The 12,676-nt window shown below is 37.3% G+C and overlaps 1 protein-coding gene across 1 annotated transcript in view; it reads right to left on the bottom strand.

Annotated features, from left to right (window-relative positions):
• The window catches only part of TTC39A (tetratricopeptide repeat domain 39A), a 30,536-nt gene extending 20,264 nt beyond the window's left edge, over positions 1-10,272 (bottom strand). The window contains exons 1-4 of the mRNA XM_015810867.2: positions 10,175-10,272; positions 3,681-3,812; positions 1,480-1,556; positions 715-782 (exon numbers count right to left, since the gene is read on the bottom strand). Of these exons, the coding sequence (XP_015666353.1) occupies positions 715-782; positions 1,480-1,556; positions 3,681-3,812; positions 10,175-10,239 (342 nt within the window). The 5' untranslated portion in view covers positions 10,240-10,272. The remainder of the gene's footprint in view (positions 1-714; positions 783-1,479; positions 1,557-3,680; positions 3,813-10,174) is intronic.
• Between the last annotated feature and the right edge of the window lie 2,404 nt (positions 10,273-12,676).

The following is a 12,676-nucleotide window of genomic DNA, read 5'->3' as shown; positions in this document are numbered from 1 at the left end:
AATTCATTCAAATAAGTTATCATTAAAAACACACACACAAATAGACCGTCAATCTAAACATTTGCTTCAGCAAATTTCCCTACTAAATTTAAACTATAGAGTAAGAACATAATTTATGGTCATGGGCTTTATAGTAAGCTAAGAAATACAATTTATTAATATCAATTAATAAATGCAAGATTTCCTTCTTCCCCCCGCTCTCTCACACACACACAACTTTCTGCATCCATAATAATAATGGTTTATTTTCTTTTCAGCTAAAGTTATTATCTAATTTCCCCCCAAACCTACAAAAAACAATAATGGTCTTCCCTCTTTCCCTCTTATATCTCGTACATGTCTTTCCTATATACTCCCTCAGTATCATTTCCTTATCTCTTAAGAACATATTTGAACAGAGAGGCAAGCAGTACAGCAGCACAATGGGCAATTGTGCTGTATACCTTGGCAGGGAGGGAGGCATCACAATGAAAAAAAAAAAACCTAGCCCAGACAAATGAACAAATGCCAATTTTGTTTTATTAAACTAATCCACTTATGAATCTTATAAACTAAAACATGGGATTCCCTTAATAATTATGTATTAGTTGCATTTAAAAATATCATAAAAAACGTAAGCGATAAAGTAAGTATTTAAAACAAAAACTCATACTTGCCACTCTCACATTCCCCTGACTGCCTTCACAATACCAGGTCCTGAAACAACATCCTTACCTGGAGGAATGTAAGAGCTGCTCTCTGAAGCAAGCATTCAGCATAACAAATTTCTGCGTGAATTTCTTCTAGAAAAGTAAAAAAGAAATATTTCAAATTTTCTCTACATAAGGTGATTATTATCAATGTTGTAAAAAAGTATTTTTCAGACAAGAAACTGAAGGACCACCTATTGCCACTTAAAAATGCTAAGAGGCCATTTTTGGAGACAAGCAAGTAAGAGGAAGATAAAATCCTTTCTACAATACAATGGATATGGAACTGTTTCCCAAACTTAGATAGACATATAATGCAACATCTGAAGCTTACAATACTTATTCATCAGTTATATCAACAGAATACAGGCAGTCCTCGACGTACAACCACAACTGAGCCCAAAATTTATGTTGTTAAATGAGAAATTTGTTGAGTTTTGCCCCATTTTACGACTTTTCTTGCCACAGTTGCTAAGTGAATCGCTGCGGTTGTTAAATTATTAACATGGTTATTAAGTGAATCTGGGTTCCCCATTGACTTTTCTTGTCAGAAGCTCACAAAAGGGGATCACATGACCCCGGGACACTGCGACCGTCATAAATATGAATCAGTTGCCAAGCATCCAAATTTGATTCATGTGACTGTGGGTAATGCTACAATGGTCATAGGTGTGAAAAGGGGTCATAGGTCACTTTTTTCAGTGCCATTGTAACTTTGAATGGTCACTAAGCAAACTGTTGTAAGTTGAGGACTGCCTGTAATATAACAGAGTGCTAACTTTTTGTTTACCTTCAGTTAATTGAGCAAGATTGCCTTTGTACACTAAATTGTTGAAAGAGTCTGCTACAGAAGACTTTTTCCGAAACCTAAAGAAAAATTATGGAGCTGAATATTTAAAGTATACTTGCAGTTAAGCAAATAATTCAGAAATATAATTGATACACATTCTAGAATGCATAATATTGGATGCATGAATTTCTGACTTTTCTCAAAATTGAAATATATTTTCTGAATTGATTGAATCTATAATTCCTGACAATTGTAAGACATGATGACTGGTGCTAACAGGAACCCTAGTTTAAAATACTGGCGGTTAACAGGTCTGTAATCCCCTCTCCTGTGGAGAAAATGAATCTCAGATATTAATTCTGTATCTGTTTACTTAGAAGGTAAATCCCACTTAATTCATTGGAATTTAGTATTTAATAAAAGCACATAGATGTTTATTCTCAAATCAAAAAATTACACATCTTTTTCTTCAATACTCTTGAAAGACATTCTTCAATACTCTTGCTACTTTTCTTCACTTTGTAAGTTTCATACCTGTTATATAGGTAGTCTTCAACTCATGACTGTAATGAAGGTTGCCTATTATCGTCACACATCATGACGGTTGTTAACCTAACTTAACTACCCCTATCCCTGCTCCCCCCAATGCAGTTGTTAAGCAACCAAGCTGATCATTAAGTAGAACATAGAGTGCCTCTGAGATGGGGGAACTCCCTGGAAGATCTAATGCTGGGTGAGGCCCACCTGCCCCTGAGCCTCCCAAGCTTCCCCCCAGCCCCGAGGCACCCTGGGTTTACTTCTTGCCCTTTGGGGTCCATGCAGAGCTTGGGCCTGATTCTCCCTCCCCCACTGGGTCTCCTGAAATTCATTGTGGCTACTCCAAAAATGGTATCCGCTTTTGGAGTGGAACCACGTGCACTAGGGACACTGAGAGATAGAACAGCCTGCTCTCCTTCTCTAACGTGAGATCTGGATATCTTCCAAAGGTAAGTGTGCAGTGATGGAGGGTTCGGGAGGTGTGGAGTCTGGTGAGGTGGAAAACAGACCCAAGACCTGTGGGGACCTGGCAGGATTGGACAGGGGGAGATAGCTGAGGGGGCACTGCCGCATCCCTGCAGTTGGTTGCAGGGAGGAATGACTATGGGAGCACTGCAGTGACTGCAAGTTTGAAACTGGATCATAAATAGATTTGGGGGGAGGTTCTGCCATACGTATGAATGGTCACTAAGCAAGTGGTTGTACGTTGAGGGCTACCTATATCAATCTGACATAAGATTCAAAAGCTAACGTGAAGGGGGGGGGGAATCTCCTCTTTTAACCAAGCCAGCTCTGAGTTTAATTAATTGGTTCTACTGTATATCCATATTAAATTTAACAGAACTCAACTATTAAAACAAAATTTTAGGCTATTTGCACACCCTATCAATAAATTACATGTACCTCCTAGTTGATGGAGGCAGGCAAGAACACCTTGGCCTGTAGAGCTATTGCTAAATTAGATATCCTAGCCTGCCTAGAACAGCTGGGGTGCAACTGTCCCTTAGTTGTTTTTACAACATAGGGGCTACAATGTGCCCAAACCAATCACTTTAGGATCCTGCAGGGCATACAGGTAAGGCTAAGTTATTAAGCCAATCTAACTCTTCTTTTTTATTTGAAAAAGTATAACGTGAAAACATTACAAAGTTCTGATGGAGAGAAGAGATTTATGGATCCACCATATATTTCCTTTTTGTCTTTCTTGCCTGATATCTTTGATTTTACTTGCTAACCATTTCTCTAACCCTTTCCTGTAATTTGCATTATAAGGTTTATGTGAAAGAGAATAGCGTGTATATATACATGCTACTTGCAGGCTTCTAAAAAAGACTACTGGGCTTTTTAAATATGTTTCCAATTAACATTATTGTAATAGCATCTTAGAGAGCCAGCTTGGTATAGTGATTAAGGCACAAGGCTAGAAACTGGGAAACTGGGAATTCTAGTCCCACCTTGGACAGAAACTCAGCTGGATGACCTTGGCCAGTCACTTACTCTTGGCCCGAGGAAGAAGCCAGTGACAACCACTTCTGAAAAACCTTGTCAAAAAAACTTCAGGGACTTGTCCAGGCAGTCTTCAAGTATTGGACATGACTGAACAGAAGAAAAAAAAATAGCATCTTATGTACCAATTGCATAATTATTGCATTTTATGTGCTTACTTCTGACATATAACTTGAGCTTCTTCCATTGTATGTCCAGCATTCAATATGTCCCTGGAGTCAAAGGTCATCATGGCCTGAATTTCCAAAATGGTAGCATAAGTCAAAGCATGATACATGCTATCCTTTTTTCTATAGGAGAGAAGTTAGAGAAATATGTAGACAAGGCCCAAAGGTAGCATAAGAAAAGAAAGAAATTTGTCTTTAAGAATGTACAGGAGCATTAAAGGCAGTGCTATCTAAGACTGTAAAATCTATCCTATTTATAAATTAAATTTCATACTGAGAATCACATCTATTTATTTTAGGATATAGTGTTTCCTCCATGAGATATAGAGGAAGAGAGGCTAACAAAATATTACAGATACGGTTTTCCACCTGAGGCTGATGCCTAAAGAATGGTTTGTGTCTTTCTTTCATTGTATTCCTAATAATATGTTTGAAAATAAAACAGACATCATCTGCAAAAACGTATTGAAAGGCAGACACTTTCACTAAAATCTTGCTCCCCTTAGAAGTATCAAAGAGATAAGGTTTACATTTTGCTAAAGTCTTCCCTAAGGGATTTCCTGGTTATATTTTTTTAAATTTAGCAATGCAATGTTTACAAAGCATTTTTTTAAATGCTCTTTTTAAAATTTCTGTTTCTTACATAGATTTGCTTAATTTCTGTATGTCTGCCTGTATTGGGTTACAATGGCTGATCTAAAGCATTTTCAAAGAACTACTGCAGTATTTTTTTGTTTATCATTCTCTTTGATCAGTTTACTAATATGTTCATTTGCTAATAAATTACTTGAAAGAATTACATAATTTATTGCACTGACATATGGACATCTAGATATTTACATGATAAAATTGGAAACTGCAAGACCAGAAACTGGACTACGAGCCACAAAGAATATAACTACAGAGACTAATATCCAGCTTCAATAAAACAGAGGCCTGTCTAGATTTTCTTCCCTGTGTTTTAAGTGTTCCCTCTTCTTCTCTATTAATCCTATTTTTCCCTCTATGAATCCTTTAAAGAGTCCAAAAGATGCCGTTCATGTAATTTATTCAGTAATTTGTTATCCCCAAAGGGTTGTTCCAGTTCTTTCATGTATCACTCCTTAATTTGAAGTAGCAGTGAGATTAGTGTCCTTGCATTCTGCAATGTTCTATTTAACATAGATATCAATAGGGTAAAATGTTAATTAAATGAGCTCTTAAGTAAAGGAAAGGAACATCCATTATCTGAAACACTTAATTACATTAGATACAGCACAGTCAACTATTCTTTGGGGAACATCATACACTGGGAAACAAAAGATGGGCTTGTGTGATTCTTAAAGAGGTCTTGAATTGAAGCTAATTACAACAATCCCTAAAGTATATTCCCTATAACACCAGCATTTCCATATCAAACTGATAGCACTATAAACTTGAATTTGTTATTAGCCCATCAGTTCCTTATAATACAAAATATTCCTAACACAATATTTATATTTAAAATAGTATGAATAAACAAAAATGTATAAATTAAAATAATGCACATTTTAATTTATAATTATAGAACATGCATAATATAGAAAGCATATTGTGTATCAAATCATATATCTTGTTTTGTTTTTGAAAGTTTACAGTTTACTATTTTATAAATTCTCATGCCTATGTCGTATGCCTATTACCAGCCTGGCCTTATATATTTTATTTGAATTAATCAGGCATTTTTACAGGGAGGGCTTGTAAATAATAGACTGAAAGAAACTCTGTTGAAGGTGAAAGTAGAACATGCAAAAGACAGTCCACTACTCCAACCTTTTTTTAAAAAAACAAAACAAAACAAAGATTATGTCAACAATGTCAACACATAATGACAACCCAATGCAAACTGGTGGAGAAGAAACTGAAGAAACAACAGATGTTGTCTTTTTAGGATTAAAAATTCACTAAGATGATAATATGATCATGAAATAAAATAATATCTGTTATTTTGGAGAAGGAATGTTAGAAATCTAGACAAAAAATGAAAGCGAGACATCACAGACAATAAAGGAATGTTTTGTGAAGGCCAAGGTTTTCTCAGTTGCGAGACTGGCAGATTACATATTAAAATTTATGAGCAAGTCTTATCAAGATTGACCTTAAGCCTGTTTTCTACCCATCCAAACCCAAACAGCCTCTAAACACTGGATATAGGTAGTCCTCATCTTACGGCCAAAATTGGGACCGGAAGGTCTGTCACTAAGCAAAGTGGATGAGTTAAACCCCATAAGATATTTTTTGCTGCAGTCATTAAGCAAATCATTGTGGTCATTAAGCAAATCTGGCTTACCCACTGATTTTGCTTGTTAGAAGCCAGCTGGGACGGTTACAAATGGTGATCATATGATCTTAGGACAGTGCAACCAATACATGCCAGTTGCTAAATATCCACATTTTGATCACAATGACTAAAAGGATCCTGTAAGTGTCATAAATGCAAGGACTGATTAGCACCATCATAACTTCAAATGTCATTAAACAAATGATGATAAGTCGAGGACTACCTCTATTGACAGCATCATGTGGCTGGCCCAGGTTGGGATGTACTGTATAATTGGGTGTCATCAGCATACTTATGGTGCCAGACTCCAAACTAATGCATGAACTTATCCAGGGGTTTCATGTAGTTGTTAAACAGGAAGAGAGAAAGCATCAAGCTCTGAACTTCCCTCTTTCAGTTGACCGAGAATTTCTGAAATATTTGTCAGGTGTTATTCAGGTTCCTTATAAACATGAGTTTTGCATCATTTTAAAAGAGTGTTAGGTTGTTTTTAAACATGGATTTGGGGCTCTGAAAGAGTAGCAATCTTGTAATACTGTTTTGGAAGAACTACACAGGAGGTTGATTTAAAAAAGAAAGTCAGGTTCTCCTACTTATATATTGCTGGTTCTGTTAATATTGGGGACATTACTGGTTTACCACTTCTCACAGAGAATAGTTTCACGTGGCCTTAAATGCTGTTATTATTCTGATGAGTGGGTGGGGGGGCAATGCTATTTTACCTACTACTTCATTCTGACTGTTTGGCCACCCACAAACTGTTTCCACTTGCCGCCAGCAAGCACTGCTGTTCTATGGCAACATTAAGTCAAGGATATCACTTACTCATTATCAACAGCTCCCTTTTGCCTCAATTTGCGTTCTTTCTTTGCACTTGTAAGTGGCACTGTTTTAGTCATATATTTCTTTCACAATAAAACCATGTTAAGAAACCGCCTGATCAGTCATATACATGAAATACTTCCTTGCCTGCAGACTGTTGGGCAATGTGACATGCAATTAAAAAAATGTTGTTGTTTTAAAAAAAAAAACTAAAGATGCCATTTCAATTATCCTCTTGCATTAGCCCTAATGTGCCCCATCCCATGCTAAGGACCGATTGATAGTTGTTGTCCTGTTAGTAGGTTAAGCTTGATAGGATGGGAAAGATTGGGGGAATCCATCTACTGGTTTCCTTAATTTGTCTCACGTTCAATAGCAGAGCAAAGTCACAGCAATTGGGGAAGCAAATTTTATGCCAACAGACTTTTTCGTCAGTTCAAGGACTTCTGGAAAGCACTTGTAACATGGCCATCTGGTTGGAACGCTTACACAAGGACAGTCCATTCCAGCTGCTCATATCCCTCTCTCTTACATCTCCACAGGCAATCAGCCAAAATCCCCAGTGGCAACGATATTAGCCATCTGCAGTGTCATACAGAAACAAGTGAGGCTGCAGCAACATCCAACAAGAAATTACTTTTCCGAGCTTTATTCTTTCAGGGATCTTGTGTCTCTCTATAGCACAGCAGATTGAGCTATAACAAGGAGAGCTGTATCCACCATGCTAAAACAAAAAAAAAATCTCCTACTGTCCTGTTTTACATTTTTTTTAAAAAAAGATGCATTTTAAACAGTATACATTTCACAACATTCCTCAATATAGAGAAACATTGTAAGCAAGCACCAACATAAATTTCTGATTTATAACCAATATATTCAACAGACACAGAACAGAGAGTTAGATAACAATAGAACAGAACAGAACAAAGTAGAGTAGAATTAAGAATAGAATACTGTACAGCCATACAACATGGGTGAATATATTTAGACATTTTATGTATCATGAGATGCAATAAAATATCTGTTCCTGCTATTACTATTCAGTCTTTCTTACCAATCTAATAACTCAAAGCATTTAAAGCTATCTTTTCAATACTTCAATATAATTATTGTTATCATTTTCCTTTAACATACCCCAGAATATCATATGATTCATGTTTTTGCCCAGAACACAGAATGTCAATATGCTCCTTCACTCTACAGCTATCGGTGACTTTCCACAGGTTCTGCATCAATAGAAACTGACACTGAAAAACCACCCCAATAAAGTACACCATAATTTACATCCAGTCCTTCAGTGTTATATAAATCACTGTTTAAATTCTGAATAAATACCTTTTTAAATTTATTTTTATTTTTTTGCAACCAAACAAGAAATATAAACAGCTTCAAATAAGACATAGAAAATTCTCCCAGACAAAAATCATAATCTGCTAACTACATGTCATTGTAATCACTACCTTTATTGTCTGTTTTTATGCCATTCAGTGTGTGTTTTAGTGCATTTAACTGTACATTAATTATGTGTTTCAAAATATGTATTTGGACCTCAGGAATATTGAAATATCCCAAAGTTTGCACTATTCAGATTTTTATAATACAATACACAAAAATGTATTTCAGAAGAAATACATATAAAATGTACATATTCAAGTAAAATATATATAAGGTTGTTTTTCTTATGGAAAAATCAGTTTACAAATAAAATACAGAAACTAGGGAGTTGTTTCAGTACATTTGGGAAATACACAGGTTAACAGAGAATTGAACTCTGATGCCAAATTGATTCTAATAGATGTAAATCTTATGGTTCACATGCAGAGTTGCAAATATGACATTCCTAAATTGCAACACAATAATTCTATCTTAGAATATTACTGATATTGGGATGCAAAAATCTGAACAGTTTTGTCACTGGTGAATAATTAAACAATAGGCCACCAAAAATCTTCACCCAGAAGTTCTAATTAATACTAATTTCTGGGAGCTTTTGTTTCCTAATTTCCAAAAAGTAAGGTTTAAAATTGTTACTTCAATAGGGGAAAATCAAATTCTATTTTTCTATAAAAAGAAGCTTTCAGATTTAAAAGAGGGGATGGTAAAATATTGAGATTTTTTATTTTTCCTAGAATTCGGGAATTTTTTTCAGTGTTCCTTATTTTTTCTTAACTATATTATATGTGTTATAGAGTTTATACTACACGTTCATGTTTCTTAATTTAAAATAGCAGGAGAAACGTGTCATCAGTTTCACAATCAAGTTTTGGAGAAATGGGAATGAAGGACCACCTGAGTGCCCCTGCTGGCCATAGATTGGTTTATCTTTAGGGTCAGACTAACAACCTCAAAAGGATAAGCACAACCCTCCTTTTTAAATGTGTGTCACACACATGTAAAAAGTAACCAGGCTTTGATCATCTGGTCAAGACTACCATTCTGAAGATTCCATAGCTCAGATTCCTCAGTTCTGACCAAAATCATTAATAAAAGCATGCTAGGCCTTGTAGTCAGCAATGCAAATTTCATATTCAAAATCTCTTTCTAGTTTGTTGAGACACTTGGAAGCCCATATGAAAGCGTAATCTTTGAGACAACTTCTGCAATTAGATGTAAATCCATTTAATACTATTATTGTATGTCATATACCAGTGGTGGTGAACCTATGGCACAGGTGCCAGAGGTGGCACTCGGAGTCCTCTCTGTGGGCACACGTGCCATTGCCCCAGCCTTGGCTCCCCCTGTGACCCCCCTCCTCACCAGCAGCCCCCCTGGAGGAGAGTCACCCCCGAGCGTGGCCCACGCGGAGCAGCACAGCCAAGGACATGGCAGCCAGGCAATGTAGACAAGATTCTCCCCTCACACCCCATCATGGACAGTTGATGCTGCGGGGCGCGGGCAGAGGGCGTGGCTGCCATGGCACTGCTGGGCTGCCTGGGCGATCTGAGGTGGACCCTGGAGGTGGTGAGTGGCCTTGTGGGCAGGTGGGGTGGGGGGCGGAGTGGGGGCGGGTCAGGGGGTGGAGTGGGGACGGGGTCAGTTTTTGGGCACTCGGTCTCTAAAAGGTTCGCCATCACTGTCATATACTAAGTAGTAAAGGACACCTATTCAAATGTTTTGTTATAATCAATATACAGTTCATTTAATCTATCCATGCAATCTAGTAAATTACATTAAACCTAGCAGAGTTTTGTCAACTTGTCAATTTATTGTTTACAAATCCATGTTAGCTGGTACTAATTGCTGTTATCAACATGTTTGAAATTCTTAATTTTTGAAGTCTTATAAAACATTTCCCTGTCTCTAAATCCTGTAATTATGTATGTTGATCATAACCAGAAGAGGGAAGATGGAAGCAGTGGCTCACTTAGTTTGCAGAGAAGCAAGGGCATCTTGGAATTTGTTATTCAGAAAGAAATTCACGGCTACCATGCATTCATTGAGAGCAACATTCAGATCTGTTGTAGATGATCTGGGGAGAAAAAAAGAATGAACACTAAGTTTTCTGGCAGAATCAAGAAACACTTTGTGCATGGGAAAGCAACACGATAGCTATCAGAATATAATCTGCACAGATTAAAAAAACTTAATTCCTTTTGCTTACTTTAATGTCACATTTTATATATTGTATTTGTTTTACTTGTTGTTAATGGCCCAGAATGCTTATATAAGAATATAGACTATAAACTTAATAATACAATGAAATGAAATAAGGCCATTTAAAGCTGATTTACTAACCTAACACAGCAAGAGAGCCTAAAACTAGTGGAATCAATCCACATACTAGTTCTACTCTCACTTCAAAGTAGACAGCTTCCAGCTGCTGGGTGGACAGATGTTGTACTCACTAATTCTCAATAAATTGGCTGTTTAGGAAAAAAATGTTAAGAATCTCTCAATTTGAATAAATTCTAAATGAATAATTGGTTCCACAAATTTATCTCACAAAGACAAATATTTCTGCTTATTTTAAGAAGGCAACAATTATATCCAATTTTCTGCTTCTTGCCTAGCGTAACTACCTATGCATCCTCTTGGTGATTTTTTCGAATGCAGTCTTTTAGTGTACTTTCCAACTCCTTGAGCATTTCTTGAGACTGCATTATTAAAATTTGGCAACAAATAAAATATCAACAATTTCTATTTTTTCATTGAAAAATGAAAAAAAAATCAAGATGATTAAAACTTTTAGCCAACATCCTCTAAAATCAGTAATGACCCTTTGATACTAATCCATCTTGTAGTTACTAGGTGTCAAATAGAGGCCAAAAAAATGCAACTTCCAGATGCTTAGGGATTAACAGATTTATTTTCACACAAACCTCCCTGGCTCCCAATCCACTTCGTCAGATCTCCAATGGAACTTTAAACATGAAAACTAGCATTATGAATTGGTCTCAGAAGACTATGGCCAATCAATACAGCTACAACACTGTGATTTAAGATGTAACAGATGTCCTCCCTTAGTATGCTCTGTATCAGTTTTAATTTCTGAATCATTTTCTAAGGTATAGAGTGGTTTAAACACGTGGGGATAAGGATGTAACTGCTGCTGGGGTTTCCTGGTCCAGGATAAGCTACAATGGGAACTCCAGTCTACACTCGATCCCGCTGTATTAAGGGCCGTAATCCAGGACAAGTCTCAATGTGACCTTATATAGAGTAGAGCAGTCACTGAAACTGAATCAGAGCCAGACAATTTGGAACTGTTTCTTTGAGCATGAAGAAAAAAAAATCAAGATAAAAAATGTTCACCTATAACATACATTCCTGAACTGGATGACTATTTTATAATACAAGGTGTTGAGAAGATCACTGCTATATAATGAGAAATCAGGATTAAATTCTCCAACGATTTAGCTAACCAGTTTTAGATGCAAAACTGTCTTTATAATTTCATTTTCCCAGGAATGCTCTTGGAACAGAGCCCAAAGAAATTGAAATGCTGGTTTGAGGCCATTTAAGTACTGCAGGCTCATGGGATATTTAGATCCATTTACGCTTTTGTGCACCATAAGGGCACATTAAAAGGAAAAGGTCCAGCATGACGTGGAAAGAAATTCCTCACAGCTCCTCCCTTCCCTGTTGCTTTATACAGTGTTCTCCACCTGCTTACCCCAATGTTACTGTGCAGAGAAAAGCAGAAATTTCCAGCCTAGCCAGGATTTGCATGTGTGTTTATGGAAGAAAAGCAAAGGAGCATGAGAGAGAGAGGGGAGGCATGCAGATTTGGTTTCCAGATTTGGGCTGCTTGGAGACAGAAAATGAAATAAAAGTTTTAAGGAGATGAAAAGTATGTTTCCCTTTAAGCTAAATAGCTTAAGCAGTTGAAATCTAATAGAAATAGCAGATGGCTAGGTATGCCTGAAGTTACAGCAGGCGATATAGGTGCAAAGAAGGCCATGGCAAGGTAGGAGAGTCAGCAGCACTTGAAGAACGAAAACCAGGGATTATCCAGCAACACTCAGGCTTTTGAAGAGGCCTGTCAACAGATTTGGCCTGGGAGGCCAGAAACAGGCCAACAGGAAGGGCTAGGCCAGTGATGGCGAATCTTTTAGAGACCGAGTGCCCAAACTGCAACCCAAAACCCACTTATGCTTCGTCGGGTGCTGGGTGGGTGTGGCCCATTGGGTGGGTGTGGCCATTGGATGGGCGTGGCTGCGGTGGTAACGGCAGACTGGGTGGACTAAAAAGTTCAATCGCAACTTTGCGAGATCTTTTTTTTCCCTGCGAGAAGTTGAAATTGACTGATTGAACCTTTTTTTTTTTTGTACACGGCAGCGGAGGCCTAAAGCAAAAAGGTTTTATAAAACCCAGCTGAAGGCCTAGGACTGGGGCGATGGCGCACGTGCCCACAGAGAGGGCTCTG

Source organism: Protobothrops mucrosquamatus, unplaced genomic scaffold, assembly GCF_001527695.2.
Source record: "Protobothrops mucrosquamatus isolate PMUCROS unplaced genomic scaffold, P.Mucros_1.0 scaffold24, whole genome shotgun sequence".
Classification (NCBI taxonomy): Eukaryota; Metazoa; Chordata; class Lepidosauria; order Squamata; family Viperidae; genus Protobothrops; species Protobothrops mucrosquamatus.
This window is presented reverse-complemented; position numbering and strand designations above follow the sequence as displayed.